Source organism: Molothrus ater, chromosome 6 (genome assembly GCF_012460135.2).
Source record: "Molothrus ater isolate BHLD 08-10-18 breed brown headed cowbird chromosome 6, BPBGC_Mater_1.1, whole genome shotgun sequence".
Classification (NCBI taxonomy): Eukaryota; Metazoa; Chordata; class Aves; order Passeriformes; family Icteridae; genus Molothrus; species Molothrus ater.
In genome coordinates, this window is record NC_050483.2 from 53005073 (window position 1) to 53027789 (window position 22717).

At 40.2% G+C, this 22717-nt stretch overlaps 2 protein-coding genes across 4 annotated transcripts in view; both read right to left on the reverse strand.

Annotated features, from left to right (window-relative positions):
• Positions 1 to 3492, reverse strand: part of PPP1R13B (protein phosphatase 1 regulatory subunit 13B) — a 68176-nt gene extending 64684 nt beyond the window's left edge. For 2 of the 3 annotated variants that reach the window (XM_036383758.2, XM_036383757.2), the window contains exon 1: positions 3268 to 3488. In XM_036383758.2, the coding sequence (XP_036239651.1) occupies positions 3268 to 3276 (9 nt within the window). In that variant the 5' untranslated portion in view covers positions 3277 to 3488. Of the gene's footprint in view, positions 1 to 3267 lie in introns of all 3 variants that reach the window. The other variant, XM_036383755.2, reaches the window with a different exon arrangement.
• A 12956-nt stretch (positions 3493 to 16448) lies between these two features.
• On the reverse strand, positions 16449 to 20978 carry ATP5MJ (ATP synthase membrane subunit j). Its single transcript, XM_036383943.2, has 4 exons — positions 20865 to 20978; positions 19146 to 19269; positions 17507 to 17527; positions 16449 to 16645 (listed from the first exon to the last, which is right to left on the reverse strand). The coding sequence occupies exons 2-4, from the start codon at positions 19267 to 19269 to the stop codon at positions 16620 to 16622; spliced, it is 171 nt and encodes a 56-aa protein (XP_036239836.1). The 5' UTR covers positions 20865 to 20978; the 3' UTR covers positions 16449 to 16619.
• Positions 20979 to 22717: the final 1739 nt, after the last annotated feature.

The following is a 22717-nucleotide window of genomic DNA, read 5'->3' on the forward strand; positions in this document are numbered from 1 at the left end:
CAACGTATCCATTCCTTATTGCATTGTATTTCTTTATAAGTGGGAAAACTGCGCTCCTCATAAGTGACTTTTTCTTGTGTGCACCGTTGTGCCCAAGAAAAATGCCAGTAGTTGACAAAAGAGGTAATTCTGGAACTACCATGCAAAAAAAAAAAAAAAAAGCATTTATTGGGAAAGTTTCCAACACTCTTTCAAACACAGACCCTGAAGTACCACAAATAAAAGCCTCTCTACTGGGTCAAATAGACAAAAAAATACATAACTAAGTTCCTCCAATCATGTTGTAGATTTTGTGGCTGAAAAAGGAGCTTTATCCACAATAATTTTGCAAATAAATCTAACTCTGGTTGTTTTAACCCAAAATATTTCCTCTTTGAAGGGATACCACATAGTTCTATGTTTGCATGCTTTATTCCAAGAATGCAAGAAAGACTAACCTTTACTTTTCAGAGAAAAAACATCCCTCTAATCAAGGCACACTTATAGGAACACTTAGCAGAGGGTGATATTCAGTGTAACATCATAAGCTCACCATTCACATAGTCCTTATCTCCTGAAGGCAATGAAAGGGTTTATGATTGATATGTCTTGTCAGCAAAGCAAAGGGGAAAAAAAACCCCAAGTGAGAAAACTGTAGTCTAAATCATTAATTCTTCTTCAAGCTCAACTGTGTTCAGGACCAAGAACAGTTATTCTGTATTTTTCAGAACCAGAATAAGCAATATGAAAAAAGATAATGAATAAAATCCTTCTAAGAAAAGGATGCTGAAGAACAGAGTGGGAAGTATCCCACTCACAAAAGAAACTGTAATTGATAAAAACCTCTGAGAAGTAACACTGTTCCCCATGTGAGGGGAGGGAAAAAAATCATAACAGACACCCAAGGAGAAAAACAGGGACTTCAGATACTATTTCATTCTTATAAATGGTTGTACAAATGCCAAAAAAATTACTGATGCAAAAGTGGTCCCAATCAATTACTACAAGTCTAATAAAAGTGAATCTTAAGAAACTACAGAAGTTTAACATTTAGTTTTAACTATGGTGATGAACTGTTACAACAAGTAGGTAAGTCTAGCAGTTATTAAAATTTCTCCTCTTGCTAGTTTATGCTTTTGCTAATTATATAAAAAAACCCAAAGCCCAAAATATCCACAAACAATAACCCAACAGGTTTAGGGGGAAAAAAAAGCTTCCATGACTATGAAGTCAAGGAATTCTCTAAGGTAAAAAGTTAGATCACTAACTTTTCCATTCTCAGAATACAAAAAAATGAGTAAAAATCTAAAAGACTTGGTCCAGTTCTACAACCATATCTTCACATTAGTTGGATATTATAAATTGATGAGTCCAGTAAATGGAGCTGGGTTTTTTTCACCCTTGTAGTCTAGCTGGGATGGAAAACTGGAAGACTGAGGCACTGTTACAAGTCCATTTAAATACAAGTATTTATTTAAATATACATATTCCTGACTGATAGACTGTCCATAAGAGCATCTAAAATGGCTTTAGAACAATGAAGTATTTATTATTTTAGGACTTGGACTAAGTAAACTCTAATCTGCAAGACTACTACTCCTGTAGCAAGGCAATTTGTTTTTATTAAAATTCATCCGTCAGTTAAAAATGCTTTGAAGTGTGTTTCAAAAACACAGTAAAAAGTCTGAATCTTCAACCACCCTCCAATAAATATAAACAAACACCACATTTGAACAAGCAAGAAGGTAACACAAGACACTGGCAGAAACATCCAAATAGGTAAAAAGAAACTTTCTAAGAAGTCAATCCCTGCACTACCCAAGTTATGACGTTAACCTGAAACCCACACAGAGGTTAGTAATGGGAAGCAAATACGTTTGTTCTGACTTAGCATGTCATTGGCATGCTGGGTTTTCAATAGGAATTTCATGAATGTAAAGCATAACCAAAGCTGAGATGGAAGATGAAGCTGTCACCTTGTTTTTGTTTCTACGTGCTAACATCCATAAGTTCATGGCACAAGTCTAACTCCATGAACTTTGCTGCTGATTTCTAACACGCCCAGCGCACTGCAATTCTCATCCTTATCAATAGAGCATTTTGGCACCCAGCAGCTGGAAGTTAAAGTGCACATGATGTTAAAAAGCTTGTCATAATACCTGGCTTTTAAACACTACCTGTACTCTTCAATCTGGAATTTTACACCTAGTTTGAGCTATTTATTTTCTCCTCTCGGTCACAAAACAATTTTAGAGCAATAAAATCTTGTTAAAGATGTCTTTAATATTCTCACACAGAAACATTCTGCTGCAGTGCTTTGGCTGCAAACACTGCAGAGGAACTGTAAATAAAAAGCTAATTTCTACTAGAATTAGAGAAAACATAGGAGATAGCCCCTTATACTGGAGTATCTCATGAAGCCACATTTGAGATCAAATAGAGTTTGAAAGAAATCAACAAAAGGAATGTGATTGTTTATTACTCCGTCCCAGAGGATCTTGTCATAAAACGAACAGTCATCAGGAACAACTCTCTTCTGACCACTGCATCAGCCCACAGCGACAAGGGAGGGAAGCGGGGGGCAGGAAACGGACAGGGATTCTGTCACAGAAGACAATCAAGGTTGCTTGCAGGGAAATGGAAGGGTTTGTCTTCGATAAATAAGCGACGGTTTCACAAAAGCGGTGACAGGAATCGAGGAGGGAGCCAGGCTGACACGGTGCTGCCGCCCGCTCTCGCTTGACCCCGGCAGGAGGGCCGGAGCCGCCTGCCCCGGGACGGTTCAGCCCTTCCCCGCACCCGGGCGGCGAGGGATCGGGATTTGGGTGGAAAACCCCGAAACAAACAGACACACCGCCCGCACACCCACTCACCCAAACACAACGCACCCCCCACGCCTCACGGCGGGCCTCGGCGGCCGGCAGCGACCCGGAGGCGACCCCCGCGCTCCCCGCCGGGGTGCGTGAGGCGCCGCTCCGCCACAGCCCGGGGGGACGCGGCCCCGACCTGTCACGGCCGGTGCAGCCCCCGCGGGTGGAGGGGCGGGGGCAGGTCGTCCCCCCTACAGCCGGGGACGGCGGTGACCCGCGGCCCCACCCCCGGCACGGAGCCCACCGACGTCTCCGCAGACCCGCAGCCCTCTGTCCCGGCTGGCCCGGGGATGACGGCGGCGCCGCGCACTCCATCCGCCGCCGGCAGCCCCGCAGGAAACGGCGAGGCGTCCCAGCGCCCGGCAGCGCGGCGCCAGGCCGGGGAGCGACGACGCGAACTCTCCCCGTTCTCACTCACCGGCATCATCTCCGCAGCCTTCTCCGCGCCGGGCCCGCTGAGCTGTGCCGGGCCTCTCCTGCTGCCGCCGCCGCCTCTCACCGCGGAGGACGCCGCGCTCGCCCTGGCGGCTGTGACAGGTGCCTCCCGCGCGCCTCGCTCCGCGCAGCGGGCGGAAGGAAGAGGCGAAGGCGGCGACGGCGGCCGGGCTCCCAACCCCCTTCCTCCTCCTCCGGAGCGCGACCGCCTCTCCCGCCTCCCTCCCCGGGCGCTTCCTGCTCTGCTCTGCTCGGCTCCGCTCCACCCGCGCCGCCCCGCCACGGGTTAACCCCCGCCACCGCCTCCTTGCCGGGGCGGGGCCGCGCGGGGAGGCGCAGCGGGGCCGCACGTGACCGCGGGGCCGGGCCGGGAATGCGGGACCGGCACCCGCGCCCGCCTCCCGACCCGCCGGGACCCTCTCGCTCCCGCAGCGCCGTGCCGAGCGTCAGGCTCGCCACGCCGGTTCTCCCCCGCCCGGCTTCCTCCTCCTCCCGGCGCTCTGCCGCCCTGCCCCCGGGCCGGGCCCCGGCGGGCGCCGCCTACTCTGGGCGGGCTGCCCGCGGCCCATTGCTCCCGGGCCCGGGCGGTGGAGGAAGGGGCAGCGGCCCCGGGCGCTCTCTGCCCCCGGAATGCGGGGAATGCGGGGCGGCTCCGCCCGGCCCGGCCCCGCCGCTGGAGCTGCCCGCAGCCCGCTGGGCGTGCGGGGGGAGCTGGGCGGTAACACGGCGGTCGGTGGTCTCCCGTGCCTCTGAGCGGAGGTCGCTTCTCGGCAGCTTGCCCGGGTCCGAAACACACCTTGGATAGTGTCATGCCTATAGCGTCACCTTCCTTCCACCGTCCCTTCCTTGTGAAATCTGTCAGATGTACAAAACTCCACTTAGCAGCAGGAGGGGAAAGGTATTTTTGTCCTGATGTCAGACTCATGAGATCTGGTCTCGTGTTTGAAAGTGAGGTTCAGTTTCCTTCATTTTCTAGTCTCTCATTCTGTAGAGTTACAACGGCAAAATGAAAGTTAACAGCTTGGAAGAAGCCAAGCTCATCTAGAAGTCAAAACATCACCATATGTTAGTACTGCAACACATGCGATGTAGACAAATTTCATATTGCTGGGAGTCTTAAATCCTAATCTACAGCATACATGGACCTACCCAGCGCTCCAACTGCTCCTGAAAAATGGCTGGTTTCCAGTCTTTGTTACTTTATTTGCAGAACACCGTGACAGATCTCAGCTAGGAGTGGAAAAAAAATGTTAACTTGGCAAGTTTTTGAGGAGCTTAGATAACGTTGTGTAAGTCTTTGAAGGTAAATGGTAATAGCATAATAATCTCACATTAATGTATGAGCCTGTACGGTAAGCATAACCTCTCCACGTAAGAATCTGTAACAGATAATTGTGTAAATTATCTTCATATATACATGCTTAAGATTTCACTGTGTATCCTTCTCAGTGCATTTGCAGGCTCTGGTGTAAGCTTTTTGACAGGTCAAAGCCTCTGCCTCTTCTACTAAAACAGTCCTACAAGGAAAATCGATTAGCATCACAAGATAGTACTTTGCCAGTTTAATGGTATTTTGCAAGTACCCGTGTGAGTGTTACTTGCTGGCAATCACACCAATATCATCCTCAGATTCTTGCAGGCTGTGATTACACCTCACACACAGAGCTTTGGAAATAGGTTACTCAAACCCCATACAGATCTACTCAGAAGAGTATTAACCCTGCAACTAGGCTGGCTTGAATAAAACAGGATCTAAAATGCTCATAGTCATCCATCTTAAAAAAAGGGGGGAGTGATTTGTCGTCATCAAATTCATATTGAACTTTAATCAACAAAAGACTAGGAGTGAATAGAAATTTATTTGTCCTCTTAGTACTTACAGTAATTCGAATTTTAAAATCAGAAATTCTAAAATTCTAACACCGAGGGATTTGTGCACCTTTTTCCACACTTGTTCTATAAAAATTAGTCTTTCTCATTGACTAGGTTAATTTTCATTGCCAGCAATTCTCAAACTGGTCTATAAATTTTTTTCCAGGTATACTTGATAGCTGACATTTCCCTGCATTAAATGAATAATAATAAAAAATAAAATACTGTAAATATTATCCCACTATTACTGTAACAGCAGGAATACCTACAAAATGAAAAGTGGGAGAATATGATGTAGACAATTTGCTGGGGATGCAGACACTCCTCCAAGCAACTCCTCTGTTGGAATAATGGCCTGTAGTATAAAAGTTTGTCATTGTGTTGCTTTTGGCAGATGAAGGTTCAGCCAGTGCAGCAACCAGACAGACTGGATACTGAGGGCTGGGAGGAAATGTCTTCAAAAGGTAGAGTAAGTACTTTATATGCAAGTCTGCTCCTACTCCTGTTTCTGCTTCCCTTGAAAACATCACTTGTCTCAAGTCTTCCCATCTCAATTTTTCTATAGAAATGCAGAAAGAAAAAAATATTAACCAATATTTACCAAGTATAATACTTAAAATTCTACCTGCAGCATGGGAAGTTATTTAACACTTCTCCCACAGAAAAATCTTTTTGGGAACCACTCTCTTAGCAGTCAAGAGACAAAACAGCCTATATAAAATTTTCTGATTCCAACTTTTAACCAGAAATCTGTTTACTGTGAGCAAAAAAATGGTCACTTATAATAATGTGGGTTTTTTTTCCCCCATTGTCCATGCATATCCATAGCAAATGACTGGTCCAATTTTGTAGAAATTATGGTGCTTGGCCCAAGGGGTCAGTGATATCTACAAATCAGTTGCCTTTCTGGGATAACTGATGTTGCATGAAAGCAGTCAGGATTTGGGGAATGCCTAAGAAGATCAGGGAAGAGAATTTGGGTATGGAAGCAAATAAAGCCAGAGGTACTAAACCCAAATTATTTGCTTCCAAATCTGCTTCCTTTGTCAAAGGTGTTTTAATTTTGTCAACCTCTTGCTAAAGGAAAGGGTTTGTGCTTATTTGTTGGTGTAAATATTAAAACATGTTATACAAATATCTTTTATTCTCCTCTTGATTTTTAAAAAACGTCAGCAATTCTATTTAACTTTGCAAGTTGAAACCACTGTAGCTTAACACACATTTTTTGAGCTCATAATACATTAAAAAAATGAAGAATTACTGCTTATTGATCATGGTATGGTGAGTTTTTGAGATGTGCAGAAGTTGTATTTACCTAGAAACTGAAATTTGGTTGAAATGCATCAACTGTCACTTATTGTTTTGCTAAAACATTTGGAATTTATGGCCACATAGAAAAAAAATGACCAAAACATGGTGTGTATTTAACCTAGGTTTATTGGAAAAATGGATTTTAACTTCTGTTTATAAATTTCCAGGCCTCTTATTTGATCATTATTTTTCTTAGGACAAGCAGAGAGTCCCAAAGATAAAGGTGGCAGACTAATAAAATTTTCAAGAGCACTCCTGCAGAAATTCTGAATGCTACTTGTGTTTTCTAAGTATCTTCTAGCAAGATTTTCAAAGGTAGATGTTTTAAAAATTTTAAAAACTATTATGTCTGAATCTCTCCTACTTCTTTTCTATGCAAAGACAAAAGGAGGAAAATGAGCTTTCCTACCTTCTGAGATCCAAGTGTTCTCCTGTTTTGCATTCTCTTGTTAAGATGCTTTTCCAGAGCATAGGAAAATGTTTTCACACTTTGGAGGTGTCACAGGAAAATATTTTTGAATTAATGTAACACTTTTTTTTTCTTTTAATGTGGTATTATTTTAAATAACAGATACTGCTATTTATAGCCAGCAACAGTGTCAGAGGTCAAACACTTAGGGTGGGATCCATCTTATCCAACTTGACTAAGGTAGGAGTTAGGTGTGTCATTTCAATCACTCATTGAGGCTGCTTCTACAGATAACCAGGATGGGGAGGGGAGAGAGGCAGTTCTGCAGGTAATTCATTCACCTCGAGATACTCATACCACTATCTAAATCTCTTGGTCTTTGAAGGTGCCTATCTCTGTATTGATTTAGGATGGAGACTGGATGACTAGCTCTGACTGGGGAGCAGCCTTCTGGATGGCTACAGTTCAGATGGGTTCCCTCATAACTGGCAGAATAAAATCTCTAAAATTGAGTATGGGTAGGAGCACTGGGGTTTTTTTGCATGTATTTAAAGAAAATGATGTCTCTTTGCTAAATGAGTAAGTGGATTACAGAATATTATTATTACAGAATACAACTCTTCTTTCAAAAATTGTATTTTACATTTGCTGTAATGCAGGAGGAGCTCTTTCTGAGTAGGTAAGCAATTTGAGAAGCTGAATGACAGAAGCACTTTTAACTTGACAGGCAGTTCATGGGGTGGCTACAGTGCAGTGCTGTGTAAAAACAAAAACACTGAATGTTTCACGGGGAGTTTCACAGCAGGAGCCTAAAATCTTTACTGTATTGCAGTGTAAAGTAGGAGTGTATATGTAAAGGAAAGGTATATTAATTTGTTACTGTGGCCTTAAATAGCCTTTCATTCCAGAATCCCATTGGCTTCCTAAGGCTGCAGCCATAAAGTGCTCCTAGTGAACAATAGTCATATGCTGCCATGCTTGGATTCACATACAGCCAAGGCACTTCAAACCCCACCAAACCTGTTCAGAGATAAATAAACTACAAATAATAACCTAAAGGAAACACTTTGATGTCTGTTTGGTATACAGTACTTAAGACACGTGAACAGGAGAAAGATACTTTTTCATCACTGCCTTGTAATATTCTAAGGTAATGTATGCTGGACTAGGTGACTCATGATCTGAAGTTTCCATAGCCCAGCACTCAGTGCATCATTCTGAGAAGTGTCACAATTAAAGCAGGAGTGAAGCATTATGTGTGTGTAGCATAGCTGTGTGCACTTCCTGGGATTTGGGTGTCTGGTATGTCATGTGTTCCAGCCCTGCATTTGGTGGATTAGAGGTAATTTCTTTAAACAATAACAGAAATTGTATACTTAATCCAGTGCACATGATGCAGAAGCACATACTTAGTGCAAAATGCTGTGGTCTCATTGGGACTGTGCTGCTGTCCACTCTCATAAAATTATTGCACTAAAAGGGATTGGTTTATATTGTAGCTACAGAAGACACAGTCCTTAAGATGACATGCCACCATCTTTAGAGATGGAAAATCTTGTTCTGCTCCTCTGTAATTTATAACAAGGAAGCCATTAACCATATGCAAAGAGGTGGAGAAAACAAAAACTTCAGTGTCCTGGGAGATTGCTTGTACTTTTAGGCTTTATAGCCATTTGAGCTCTCAGGATGTTTCTATATAAAAATCCTTTTTCTTGAAATTTTCAATATGCCCATGATAAGTGCAACTATCTGAGATGAGCCAGATGATGGGCCATTAGTTGAAACATTAATTAAGGACAGTCAATCCTTCACTCTTTAAGTCCTCTTTTATTTATGTGCTACTATGTTTTGGGTGTACCACTTGGTTAATGTGAGGGGAAAATGATGGGCCATGTTTTAAGATTGAACCCAGCTTTTTAATTTGTTACTGTAAGACTAAAATTGTTCTCACGTATCTCTTCTATGACTTTAGTTAAGTGTTTTTTACACTTAAAAAACCACTTAAAGTGTTTTTTACAGTTTCTGTGTGAAGGCATTTCAAATACTTTCTCTTTCAGCTAAAAGGCTAATGCAGAATTCTATGATACATGATTAGTTTTTCCCTCATGCTGCAAAAATTTTGGGTTTTTAGTCTTTGACTTTTCTATTAACCACATCATTCTTTTGCTTTAGATGGCCAACTACTTATTTAATATAATTGAAACCAATCTCCTTTTTAATGTTTACTGCTGTATCAGATGCAGGTTTGTTTTGGTATTAGATTTGTATTACTGCAATATTCAAACCAAGTAATGCTTAATTTGAAATGTGCATCTCCTACTAGAATTTGTCATTTTCTAAGTTACCTTTCTTGAGGTAAACAGATCTAGTAAGAACAAACATGAAGGGGGTATCATGTAATGAAGCTCCTGCTGTTGAACCTGGTCATGGGTGGACTTGAAGGACTGCAGCTTGGAAGGGCAGATTGGGAAAGTCCTCTGCTCAATTCTGAAGTCTGGGATGTACTGAAAGGTATTTTCTAACAATTACTGACAAGGTGATGTGCAAAGGAGGCTTAAGAGAGGAAAACATGCCTCTGAGCAGAAGAATGCTCGTGTAGAGTAGGAGAAAAAAATTATAAACCAAATTAAATGTGTATTAAAAAAAAAACCCCTTATCATCTGTTTCTACTTAGTATTTAAACAACTACATTATTAAGACTACACTACTGGAAATAACATTCTTTACTTTTTTATGTATGTACTTATCACAGATTTTACAGATTAGAATACACAAGGTAAGTCTCCTCTTAAGAGACTAAGAGTATTAAATCTGTTAAATAAAGCACTATTGCAGATGTGAAACAGGTTCTGATTTAACATGCATCTCTATGGAAAACATTTCTCACATCTGTATAGATATCTGTATAGATAGAGATACACATATAGATATGTGCATATATACATAAACACCACCTGAAATTACCACTTTTTGGGCTTTTTGATTACCAAAATTTGATTACAGAGCATGGCTGTCTTCTATACAGGTATATACAATTTATTGTGAGTCTGAGTTTTTCAGTCACAAACACAATTTTAGTAGTGCATTTTAATAGAAGAACATCTGCACTCAGGTAATTTGACCAGCAGATGTAATCTAACATTCACAATTATGATTTTTGCATGCTATGAAAAATAATGGGTTTGTGCCTTATTGATGCTTAAGGTTCATCCCTTCTGTTTCTGTAAATATTCCTTTTCCACATAAAGCAACAATATTCTAGTCCAGGGAACATTAATGAGACAAGCTGATTCTGTTTCCAAGTGCCCTGTTTTGTAATCTTCCAGAAATACATTTCTGAATAATTTTTTTTTTTTTTACTACTGTGATCCTACAACAAGGTTTACTACAGTTCTTAGCTGCATAAACAGAAGAATGTCAACAGAAGAAGCAGATGAATTGTGTAGGGCATTGATGGAACCTTATCGAAAATATTCAGTGAAAAGCTCTAGAAATAGTGACAGAAGAAAATGTATCACTGGTATGTGTTTAGAATCTATTTTAGGTTGAATTATTCAAAGAAGATACCATAATATGCAGCTGAACCTGAGAATATTTAGAAGGCTGGAAAGGAGTGTGTGCATCACGGAGGAGTACACCCAATAATAACCTACTTGCTGGGGGATGATTAGATACTACTTTCAAGTTTGTCTACTATTTATGTCTCAAATTCAAAACCAGTATTTCTATTCTGTAAATGGACAAGCTACAGCACAAGGTACTGTAATCTTTTTCTATTTCTTCCAGTTCCTATGGGAATAATTTTTTTTCTTACCTTCTGCCTTCCTTCTAGAAAGATCTTGAGTACATGTTTAATGTACTAGCCTTAATTTAAAAAGAGGTGTGATAGTTAGCATTAATAAGAATACATAATTTGAAAGCAAAAATATTTTTGCAAGATTCCTTTTCTAGTTGCATTACTCCAAAAGAATTACTTAAATCAAAGTATGCTGAACAGTATTACGTCTTGGTATTTACTTAAACCAAGAGTCAGGTCCTTTGTTAAAATTGGTATGACTCAAATTCTTAGCTTACTGAAAGAAATGCAGGATTTAAATTTTAGCTAATTATTTTAAAGAAGTGCCTAGAGATCCTAATTGAGACCAGAAGAATTTTCTTTTCAAGCTGTAAGTAATATGTGGAATACAAGATCAGGGGTATAAGGAGAGAATTGTAATGTCAGGTTTAAGAGAATTTAAACAAAGCTATTTCTCTGTACAACTGCACTAAATTAAAAGCATCATGGTCAATAATAGTGCTGAAAAAAACATCTCTTGAGACATATATATATATGTACAAAATAAAATACAGAGTTAATTATAAAAGTGTAAATGCTTTTGGTTAGACCTCCTCCAAAAGGGAGGTCCCTGTATTCTTGGTCTTCTATCAAATGCCTGTTCACATTCTAGTCCACTTTATTAATCCTTCCTTTTTCCTCCCATAATGCTCTGCCTCTTTTCAGTTTAGTTGTTGCCAGTCTGCTTGTTTACATAGCATTCCATATGAAATACCTCACAACAGTTTCTACTTCATACCTGAAGAATTCCCCCTTAATTGCAGCAATTCTTAATATTATCAAAAGCATGCTAAACACAACAGGTTAAAACAAGAAATGAAGACTACAACTAATACTGCAGAAAAAAATCTGTGTAGGCAGCAGTCACCACAGATGGGATTCATTCAGTATACAGCTCTTAGTTCTACCACCCACATAATCCCCATTATCATTTCCTACCAAACACACTTCATTAGCTCTGAAGAAATCTCTATTGTCTCTCCCAGCAGATCACTGACGGTACTGTCATGATATGGATATAAAAGTTAAAGGTCATATCAATTAAAAACCATTCCTTTATGATCCTTTAGAAGGCCATAATAATGAAACATATTTTCACTTGATGACAAGCAATAATATAATTTGATGAACCGCTACCAATTTTTTCCTTTATAAGTAAAAGTATTCTTCCTGCTAGTACTGAGCATTAGGATATCATCATCCAGTGGTTCTCCCTGTTCCCTATTTGTTTGTCCATTTGTCCCAATTAATTAAGTGATAGCATAAACTCAAGAGAGCGATGTGCTGTCCCAGAGGAAGGAAGAAAGGCTCTGCCTTTGCTGGAGCACAAGCTGTCATTCCTGATTTCTGTACAGGGTGGAGTTGTGCATTCTTTTTATTGCTCCAGCTGTTGACAGTGATGACAGTTCCTCCAGGAGACACAGTGCTTTGATCATGTGCATCGTGGATGAGGAGGAACCTTGCATTGCCTTGTTAAGAGGGACACAACGACTTTGGGAACTTGGCTGAGTAAATGGGAGGACAGAAATTCTGATTCTTCTGCCCTTTTTCTGTAACTCCCTTCCCCCCCCCCAACTGTTGTGCTATCATCTAGTTATAAAGCAGCTTTGCTGGAAATGGAATCGGATGGGTCCATATTAAAATGGAAAAAAACCCCAACAAATGCTTGTTTTGTTATTTTAGGGGGAGGAAAACCCATAAAATTATGCAAAATCGTCTGATCTTAATCATAAATAATTTTATCAACACAACTATGAGGAGCAAGGCACTGCAGTGTAAGGGTGCAAACTCTACAAGCTGGTGTAGCTGCCAGAGTACTCATACTGTTAACCCACAACCAAAGACAGAATTTAATTAAAACCTCTAAATCATCCATTCTTCTGGTGGTCAGTTCGTTTTGGGTTAGGACAGAATAATTGTTTCCAAGTACTTTGCCTGCAGCAGTGGAGTAGACTACATAAGACTGTCTTATTTATGAGACTTTAATAAATTACCAAATCGGCCATATGGCTTTATGTTCTTAAAAATATTAGCTGCTAAATGTTAGTTACTAAAGGTCATGGAATTGTAGTTCAAAGAGTTTGCTGTTCAAACACTACTGTGTCACTTCTTGTTCCTCCATTTAATGAATTAACTAACAGATTTAATGCCTCGGGGACTCTCCATCTCACTATTCTTTCTTTCCCAGTAACTTCACAGATTCCTTTGAATGAAACAATAGAAGTTTCACACATTGATTTCCTCTGTTTCAGTTCAGCCAGCTGGTGGTGATGTCACACACAAACACCTGTGTCTAACAAGCACCTGATACTGTTGCTTCCTTAAGGACTCAAAGTACAAGAGGCACGAACATACCAGCTCTGTATTGGTTTTGTACTAGAAACACTGGATTGCTATCATGAGTCAGATAAACAGGAGACTTGTTCAGCTGTTTTAGTTACTTTGGATCATTTCCTGCAGCTTTACTCATCCTCCCAATTAACATGAATACACATTTGGGTTTTTTCTAAGTTAGCCATTAAGGAGGTTAAGTAGGTTGGGCCTTGTGACTAATGTTTCCTTGGCTCTGACTCTATTTTGCTGCTCCCCTAGAGTATTCTATCATACTTTATTAGCATGCAGGAGAAACTCAGAGATTCCTAATTGTAGAACAGAACTTTAAATGCTTTAGAAATTTCCAAGCTCCAAAATGTAATCCCAGTTATAAGTAAGACCCAGCATGGAGAGGCAAATACAGAAGTACTTGTACTGTAAGAAGACATCTAGCATTAGCATTGTCATCATTAATACAGTTTCCTACTGCTGAGCTTTCATGTTCTGTATTGATTATAAAAAAAAAGTTACCAGTGCCACAACAAAATTTAGTCAAAAGGATGCTGCAGTAATTGGATGAGATTCTTCAATGCTTAAAGATGTTTGTTGTTCCACTAACATAGCAAAGGTAGTGAACAGGTTTTGTCACTGCTGATGCCTCATCACAGGTGACAAATTAAGAATGCAGCTGCTTAACTATTTTCCTACATAAAGTTTAAATACAATCCTGTTTTAGAAATGTCAGCAATATAAAGAGGCAGCAGCTAAAGGAAAGCAACATGATCCATCAATGTGCAGTAAGCATATCCCTCACCAGTGTTTAGTTGTGAATCATGTTGAATATTACATCCATGGATTAATGTCCTGATCTTACATAGTCATTTGCATAGCAAATGAGTTTGTTCAGGAGCTGAGTATTGTCTGTTTAGACACTTACCTGGAACAAGAAAATATTTTTAAGTTAGCTTTAGAAATAGCCTTAGCTAAATTACTAAAAAAGAAGAAAGGCACATATTGTAAAATAAGAGTATTCTCTTCAAGGGTGGGTACTCCTTGAAATGTTTGCCTACCTAGAGCTATGCTCCAGGTGCTAGTGCTGCAATGAAAATTGATTACTCTTTCCACACCTCACTGCAGATATGAAATGGCTCTTACAATGCCTTAGTTTGCTTTCCTCTAGTGTGTTTTACATTACTTCAGCATAGAGAAGCAGGAAGTATACAGTACTACAGGTTTACATGTTATGGGTGTGTTGATTTCTGCCTTCGAGTCAAGCCACTGACTGAATTCCCCCTTCTGTATGCTACTCAATTAAAAAAACAAAACAAAACATCTATTTAAACATCAACAGCAGTCTTACTTCCTCTATCTTTTGCAGATATTTGTGTTAAGGATCACAAAGGAGGGAATATTCTGTAGCCTTCATAGAAATTCCTGACAGAGAAGCACAAATGGAAGAACCAGTTACACATGGCATTGTTTCAGTAGAAATTATCATTTTTATAATGCAGACACTGCTGCCCATATGTACTTTATTTCCCTACTAGAAAATAAAGCAAGTCAGATAGAAAGAAGAGTTAAGACTTGAAGCAGGTGAAGTTTACCTAGAAGTGCAGTGAAGTGTGCTCCAAGGGCAGGTCAGCAGAAGCTCCTCTTGGCTTCCAACCCAGGAGATCAGAAGAGCATGTTGATGTACCTCAGTGACAATGGTCTGGCTAAGGTGAAGCAAATCTTGCAGTGATTAGTATTTCTTCCTGATATGTCTGCCTGAGCTCTGTAATTGAAAATTCCTAAAGCAAGTAATTTGAAGTATGTGTGGTATCTTAGGAACTATAACTTAGTGATCATAAATTTGCATTAGAAATGCTCTTATAGCTCCTTACTTGGCATAAATTTTCAATCTGAACTGCTTATTAAGTATACCACAACTCATTCACCCTGTAATTACCACTGGCTTAATATCTGTTCATTTAAGTTCCATTTTCTTCTAGTTTTTATTCTCTATTCCCTTCTGTTGGATGCTTTGATTTTATGTTAAAAGAATCTAGGAGTTCTTTCAATTTCTGATTCATTTCTCTGTGGTGAGGAAACAGAAAAACCCATATAGAAATGATTAAAGAAATCAGCTAAAACAGATCAAGAAAAGGTGTAACAAAGAAAACTGTGGAAGGTGGAATAAATATCAAAAATACATGAAGGACATATGTCACCTTTTCAAATGAATGATGCTAAACTTGCCTTCTTTAAAAAAGCTCTCAGAGAAATAAGACTGTAAATTTACTCTACTCAGTAGGGTACAGCTAATAAGCATCAGTATAAATTTTGAAGAAATTAAAGGCAACAGTGTTTGGAATGTTTACCATCAGCAGGTAAGGTTCTGAGTGTTTGAATACAAAAATTTAAGCTATGACCAGATACTGCAGTCAGGAGATTGAAAAGCAAAACTTTAATCAAGCTGGAAGATTTAAGATGTTTCAGTGAAGTAGTTAAAAAGATGTACGTAAGCATTAAGTCATTAAAATGACTTAAGCCTCTTAATCTTCTCAAAGGCAGATTAGGCTAAATTTAAACAAAACATGACATGAAGTCCAGTTTTGGTTTTACACACTATGTATCCTTGGTACAGAGTTCAGTATGCATAGTTCTGAGCACTGATTTTCATAGGATAGCATATGTTCCTGCAGTATCAAAATACACTTGCTATGGAGTTCTAACAGCCATCTGCAAAAACCACTAATACCCATCCTAATAACACAAGTATTACTTCTACACTTTCAGGAAAAAGGAAAGCTCTTTGAAGCCAGTTAAATGTTTGTGCTCATTACCAACTGCTGCAAGTGTGTGATTTCATTATTCCCTTTAAATTCTGAGGTAAGCTCCAATGGCGAATGGAAGTCCATATAATATCAATTTTCTTATTCAATATGGGCATGTTATTACTTATTTCTTTGCAAAACTTGTGACTAAACAAAAAGCCTTTCAAAATAATTCCTTAGCTCTATGGAATGTGAAGGACAAAAAAATATAGTTGTCAATTATGCACTTTTTAAAAATACCTGTAACATTTGTTTTGCATGGTGTTTTCATAACAATGTAATATTTGCTTTTAAACCCTGCAGATCTAGGAACTCTTTAAAAAATGTAAGAGTTAAAATACAATTTTTAGTACTCTTGATTACCGCACCACAAGTTGACAAAAAGCTGGGGTTAAAGTCCTCATACTTGGCATCCTATTAAATTACACTTTTGAAGTAAATAGCCAAAAAAGCTATTATTAGGAGGAGGGGGAAAGGAATCTAATTCTATTAAGAAGTTTAGTTATAAAGATTCAGTCCCTTTTAAAATACTGTTGAAAAATTTAACATGGTACTTAGAACTGTAGAAGCTTGTTCTAAAAATCAGGTTAGCACTGCGCTCCAGCATATATTGTCCAACATCTTTAATTACTTTTTGCTCAATGGATTTATTCTTTTTCCAATTACAGCAGATGGATCAGGTACAGCTCTAGTATTCATTTCCCTATGGTTGTAACTCCCTTCATTTGCAGTAGAAATGATGAACCACCAAATTCATATTCCAGGAACAGAAGAGATCTTTAATGATGGCCAGAACCAGAGGACTCTGAAACAAAGACACAATTTAGGCTGTTCAAACAGTAAAGCAAATCAATTCAGGAATGTAGTGCAGGTCCTAGAACTGACAACTGTACTTACACCTGGGCACAAGAATTGGCTATTCAAATACAACACTACCCTCAGAATACGTACATAAGTAAATGTAGCAAATATTAAAATTTTTCTTTTGCGATTTTAAAGCCCTATTACAGTCAACATCCATTCTTCCTTGGTTTTGTTATGGTTCTTCCAGAACTGAAGTTTATTTACACTATTATTCTAAGTCTAGTACTAGGCAGTATTTTCTTTTATTGCACATTTCAAAATGTAAATAATGTTTGCATGTAAAAATTCAACTGTGAGCAAATGGGCTCTCTCTCATGGTGCAGAAAGTGAACTGAGATACAGCGGGTCATGAAAAAATAAATTCCAGTGTGATGTCAGACAAACTGTCCATAAATATCTAAACATTACTTTATAAAGATACAAATTCAAATCACAAGTTTATACTTTCTAGTTTCTTGATAGCTAAATAGCAGGTATTCTTGAAATCATGCTGATTTAAGTAATTCCATTAAATGGTTGTAACTATTATTTGAAAAAAAATTCCTTGTCCACACAGTCAAGGTATAGAATTTCCATTTTACTCCTAAAACCCACACAAAAGATTAATAATGTGCAGATCCACAGTTGTTTCTAGGATATAAAATTATCAATACAACCAAAATTACTTATTTTGAAGTAGTCTTTAAACACTTGCTAAATCTGTAACTTAAGCCCCTAATTTATCTAATGTAAAATATTCTGAACTAATTTTTACTGTACTTATTTAAAAATTATATCAAGGTATTAGATATCTAATACTTACTACTTCCTGATGATTTTTTGCCTGGGGAAAAAAAGAAAAAAAAAAATAAGCTGAACAATGACAGTTAAAAATATATTTCCTATTTACTTTTCACAGATTTAATTAGCTTATAATTAGGTCAAACAAAAATTGAAAGTGTACAAAGTGTACTTTCCATGGCACATTTCTGCAAACTTTATATTGATTTTTAAAAGTTATTTGTTTTTAATTAACCAACACTCCATGCATTTAGAAATTATAGTCATCAAGATTTCTATTATAATTCAAAAGAAACTTTTATGGAATGTCACTGTTTTACATTATATATGGGTATATACACACACACACAAGATATGGATGTGCACTGAAGGGAAACGTTGGCTTAAAAATTTTCCTTTGTATTTTACATTACCATTGTAATTGTTCTCCTAAAACACTGGGTCATAACGATGAAAAAAAAAAGTCTTCCTAAGGAAGACTTTTATAAAAGCTTGTACAATCTCCATCCTTGGAAATTCTCACTTAAATTATGAATAAGGTAATAAGCAACCTGATCTAACTGGGATCTAACTGCTTCAAGCACTGGTTTGACCAGGTGAGCTCAAGAGGTCCTTTCCAATCTGATTTATCCTACAACATACTCTTTTGTAATTCTATATATTATTTGCAAAATTATCCTGCATAGTGCAGAAAGGGCTACAGCTATTAAAAACTATTTTCCCTTTCAAATAAAGCTTAGCATACAGTTGCCCTTTATCCAGGTTTTTTGGCCCTCAAAAATCTACACCAGGTCATGAATTAATGTAGCATGACATGAAGACAAGTTTGAAACAAGCCTGTCCATTTTGAACTCTCCTTGAAATAAAAGGTTAAAGCAAAAGTTAAAACCTTTTTTTTTCCTTCCTGTTTACCTCAACTACTCATATTTACTTAATAGTCACTAAGCAGCCATAAAGATCAACTAATTATATTTACTTAAACATTTAAGTGCAGTGTATCAGTTTTGGAATGCTATGATTTGGACAAAGCTAGAGAAATACTGAGGTAATATCTCTGCTGCTGCCATAGCAAGGGGTTCCTTTATCTAACTTACAACACTTCATTTTTCACAACACCCAGTAAAGGTTTTGAGATTTATTGAGCATAGCCTAAATTGACAAACAGGACCTTTAAGATACCATAATCTCTTGTACCCTTCTGCTTTAAGGGACCTGGCCCATTCAAATTTATTATTTTTACATTAGATTTTCTGTTTCTTTCTCTGAGAAAGTCATCCAGTGTCACCAAGTAACACACATTCTCATGTTCAGTGATGTAGCTCTCATTTTGAGATGCCATCAGCCCAAAATACACTTTCACATATTCGTGTGAGAGAACCTATTTAAAACAACTTTTTTTTCAAATCACAAGTAAGTTAGATCTGCATTTTAAAACCAATTACAAACATTACCTAATCTTTATAATATAAGCACAGTTACACTGACATTTGAGTATTTTTGTGCAACCATCTACAATCAGCATTTAAAACACCTAAATTATTATAGCAAAGACCTGACCCTAAGGAAGAATGTTAATTTCTGACTTGCTGGCTATTTTCAATGACTTGATTCCAGCTGTGGATATTCTCTTGTATAAAAAAAGACTATAATGTGTGACTCACCCCCATAGGAAATCTTGTAGTAGGCGTAAGATGTTAACGCTACACCAACCCATATTTCTTGATACACAGTAGAAAAGTAGAATGCCATGGGTTTCAATGCCTTCGGAATCATGGCCTGCACCATCTGAAATGATAAAAAGTGTTGTCATTTTAACTTTTGCAGATGTATTCTTACCTGCTGGATTTTTAACATACATACAGACATACATATATATATTAATCTGCCTTTATGTATACACACACACTCCTGATGCGTATCAGCAGCAGTTCACAAGTTAAAAATCCCCAAGCATGCAGAAGTACTTATTCCAAAGCGAAGAAATGATAATTCAGAGTTAAGTTTACAATTTATGGGCTAACACAAACAATTTTTAAAATTACAGTTGATGAAAGATGGGTCAACAGAAGATTTACAGAGCAGCAACAGTTAGATTTCTCTCTGCCTATCAGTAACAGCTTTTTCCTAAAGTTTCCAGATTCCCTTAGGAGGAAATCTCATTCCAGACAAGCCAGTGAGGCTCCTTCCTTGCACTACCAATTTAGCTTCCCTCCCTCGCAGCTGTCTCTTCCAGCATGGTAATTTCTACTCAAAATAGCAACATAAATGATGTTAAGCTAATGAATTCATGCTTTATCATGACTATTTGACTTTCAAAATATGCCCCAAGAGCAAGAAGCCTGTCAGTGTTGGCAGTTTATTCCTTTCCATGCAGCTTTGCAAGACAAAGAGAAAACTGTAGGAGGTTTTAGAATAAAGCTTATCCTAACTCACATAAACGTTAGTTCCCATTTGCACCACACTGCACTGAGATACCCCATGTTTTATGGGCACTCAATAGTCACTATTGACACTTATTACAACCCAATAAAGTCAGCTATACGCAGCATATAAACCAGAGACTCAGGAAAGAAAAGCAGAGTTAACTTCTCTGAGGTAATGCTCACTTAGCCGCTGTTATTAAATGTAAAGCATTGTCTGCTAAAGCATCGCCCCTCTAAGAGGAGAGGGTGCAAGGGCAGCCCTTGTCAGACAACTGGAAAAATCGACGTGTTTCTTAAAGAATTAAAGGAACTTTGAGGCAATTCCTATATAGTTACAGACAAACCCCCATTTACATTTGTTAATGGACAGTCATTTCAATAATTTATTATTGTGGCAAAAGTTCCTGAAACACCTTTGTCCTTTCACCACACTATTAACGACACTGCATTAAGGACTTAACGCTCACTTAAATTTCCAGCGTTTGTAGTTTCAGATGAACAGTGGAACATAAACAGTTAGTCTGCTATAGCAGAATATCAAAACATACTAACAAAGAAGGAGACTGAACAGAGCAGGAAGGGAGGATTTCCCCACCGCCACAGAACACAGCGAATAAGCAGCGCTGTTTCCCCGTAACACCGCACCAAAGCCCGGCAGAGACCTTTCCCCAGGGCCTGTGCGGCCGCGACGTCCTTCAAAGTATTTTTTTTCCCTGCTATCTACCCGGAATAACGCTCCGGGTTTGCTGCCTCCTTGACCTCCCCGCCACAACCCGCCGCAGCCCGGGGCGGCTGCACGGGGGCGGGACGGTAGCGGCAAAGTTCCAGGCCGCGGGCCGCGCTCCCTTTCTCCCTTCTTCCCTTCCCTTCCCAGGCTGAAGTAGCGCTATCCCCACCCGAGACACCCTCGAGCGGGGCCCGCCAGGACCCAGCTGGGCTCGCCGGGCCCAGACCCACCGTGCCAGGGAGCGGCGAAGGTCACACTCGGGAACGGGGACGGGTCCGCTGCTGCCGCGGGGCGCGCCGGGAAAGGACGCGCGGCGGGCGGGGACAGCAGCGCCCCCTATGGCCGCGGAGGACCGGAGCGCCCTCGCATCGCAGCGGCGGCAGCCCCGCTGCCCCCGGAATCACGGAATAGGTCAGGCGGGAAGGGACCGCAGTCAGGCACCTGGAACAACCTCCCTGCTCGAGCAGGGTCATCCCAGAGGACGTGGCACAGGATTGCATCCAGATGGTTCTTTAATATCTCCAGTGAGGGAGACTCCACACCTTTTCCGGGCAACCTGTTCCAGTGCGTGGTCACCGCACAGTGAAGTTCTTCCTCATGGTCATGTGGAACTTCCTGTGCATCAGTTTCTGCCCATTGCCTCTTGTTCTATCGCTCGGCACCACTGAGAAGAGCCTGGCTCCATCCTCTTGCCACCCTCCCTTTAGATATTTATACACACTGATGAGGTCCCCTCTCAGTCGTCTCTTCTCAACGCTGGACAGGCCCAGTTCTTTCAGCCTTTTCTCGTAAGAGAGATGCTCCAGGCTCCCAGTCATTATCTGTTGTTCTCCACTGGACCTGTTCCAGGAGCTCCACGCCCCTCTCGTACTGAGGAGCACAGAACTGGACATAAAACTCCACATTCCCCTCCCCTAGGCTGAGCAGAGGGGCAGGACCACCTCCCTGGCAATGCTCCTCCAGTGTAGATCTTCACCTCAGTCCTGCTCCCCAAGAGCAAGCACAGCAGGTGCCGTGCCAGGACAATGCCGGGAAGGGCCTGTCGCAGTCTATGCAGTTCCCTATGTCCCTCAGGGAACAGCTTGTCCTGGAGGAGTGGGAGGCACCCCCTGGGCCATAATGATGAAGTCTGAAGCACCAACGTGCTTTGCACATTTCCTCCAGGTGCGGGAAGGACAGAGTGACTGGAATTCCAGAGCTGTGCTCAGGCATTGTTCTGTGAGGTGGGGTGGGGGGGAATGACCGCCCGGGCCTCCCGAGGCTGTGAAAGGAAAGCAGAGCTCAGACCTTTATCGTGTGTGTTAAAATGCTTTAGTGGGATCACAGACTGCATTTACTTTCCCTGTGAGTGATTTACATAATCTGCAAGTGTATAGATTTGCTACATACGAGCTTTGTCACACAGGGCAAACAAGACTGCTCGGATCTTACATGGGCATTTTTTGCATTTAATATAGGAGCAATAATTTATGCCAAAATGCTGCATCTATGTCACCTCTTTCATTTAAAACTTTAAAAACCTCTTGAAATTTTAGTGAGGAAAATCCCCTTCTTTCTTTAATTTAGAATTTTGAGGCTGATATATTAAGCAACCAGAGGCCGTGGTACCCATATCTCTCTACATATAGCCTAGATTTGTATTTACCTGTCTGACAGTAAGAGTTCTAAAGCAGCCAAATGCGTGCACTGGATCAGGTACTCAGTGTGGAGATGACAAATCCTATTAGAGAAAGTAAGGTTCTACCCTGTGTTCAGATTGTTTTTCATTATCTATCTGATTTAACAAATTACACACAGATGTCTGCAGTTATTTCAGAAGAGAGGATGACAGGGTGAAAGGGAACTTCAACAGACGCGTTTATCTTTTTTCCTATTATTCTTTTGAAATTTATCCAGTAGTGATGGCAGGCCTTAGTGTTCGACCCTGCCTATACTTGTCTGCATCTGTCTGTCCTGCCTAAGGAAGGCTTTAATAAATGTTGGGGGCCGGTTTAGAGGAGCTCGGCCCGCAGCTGCAGGTGAACCGCGTGCGAAGGGAGAGAGAGCAGCCCGCCCCCGGAGCGGGGCGGTGCCGCGGGGGGCA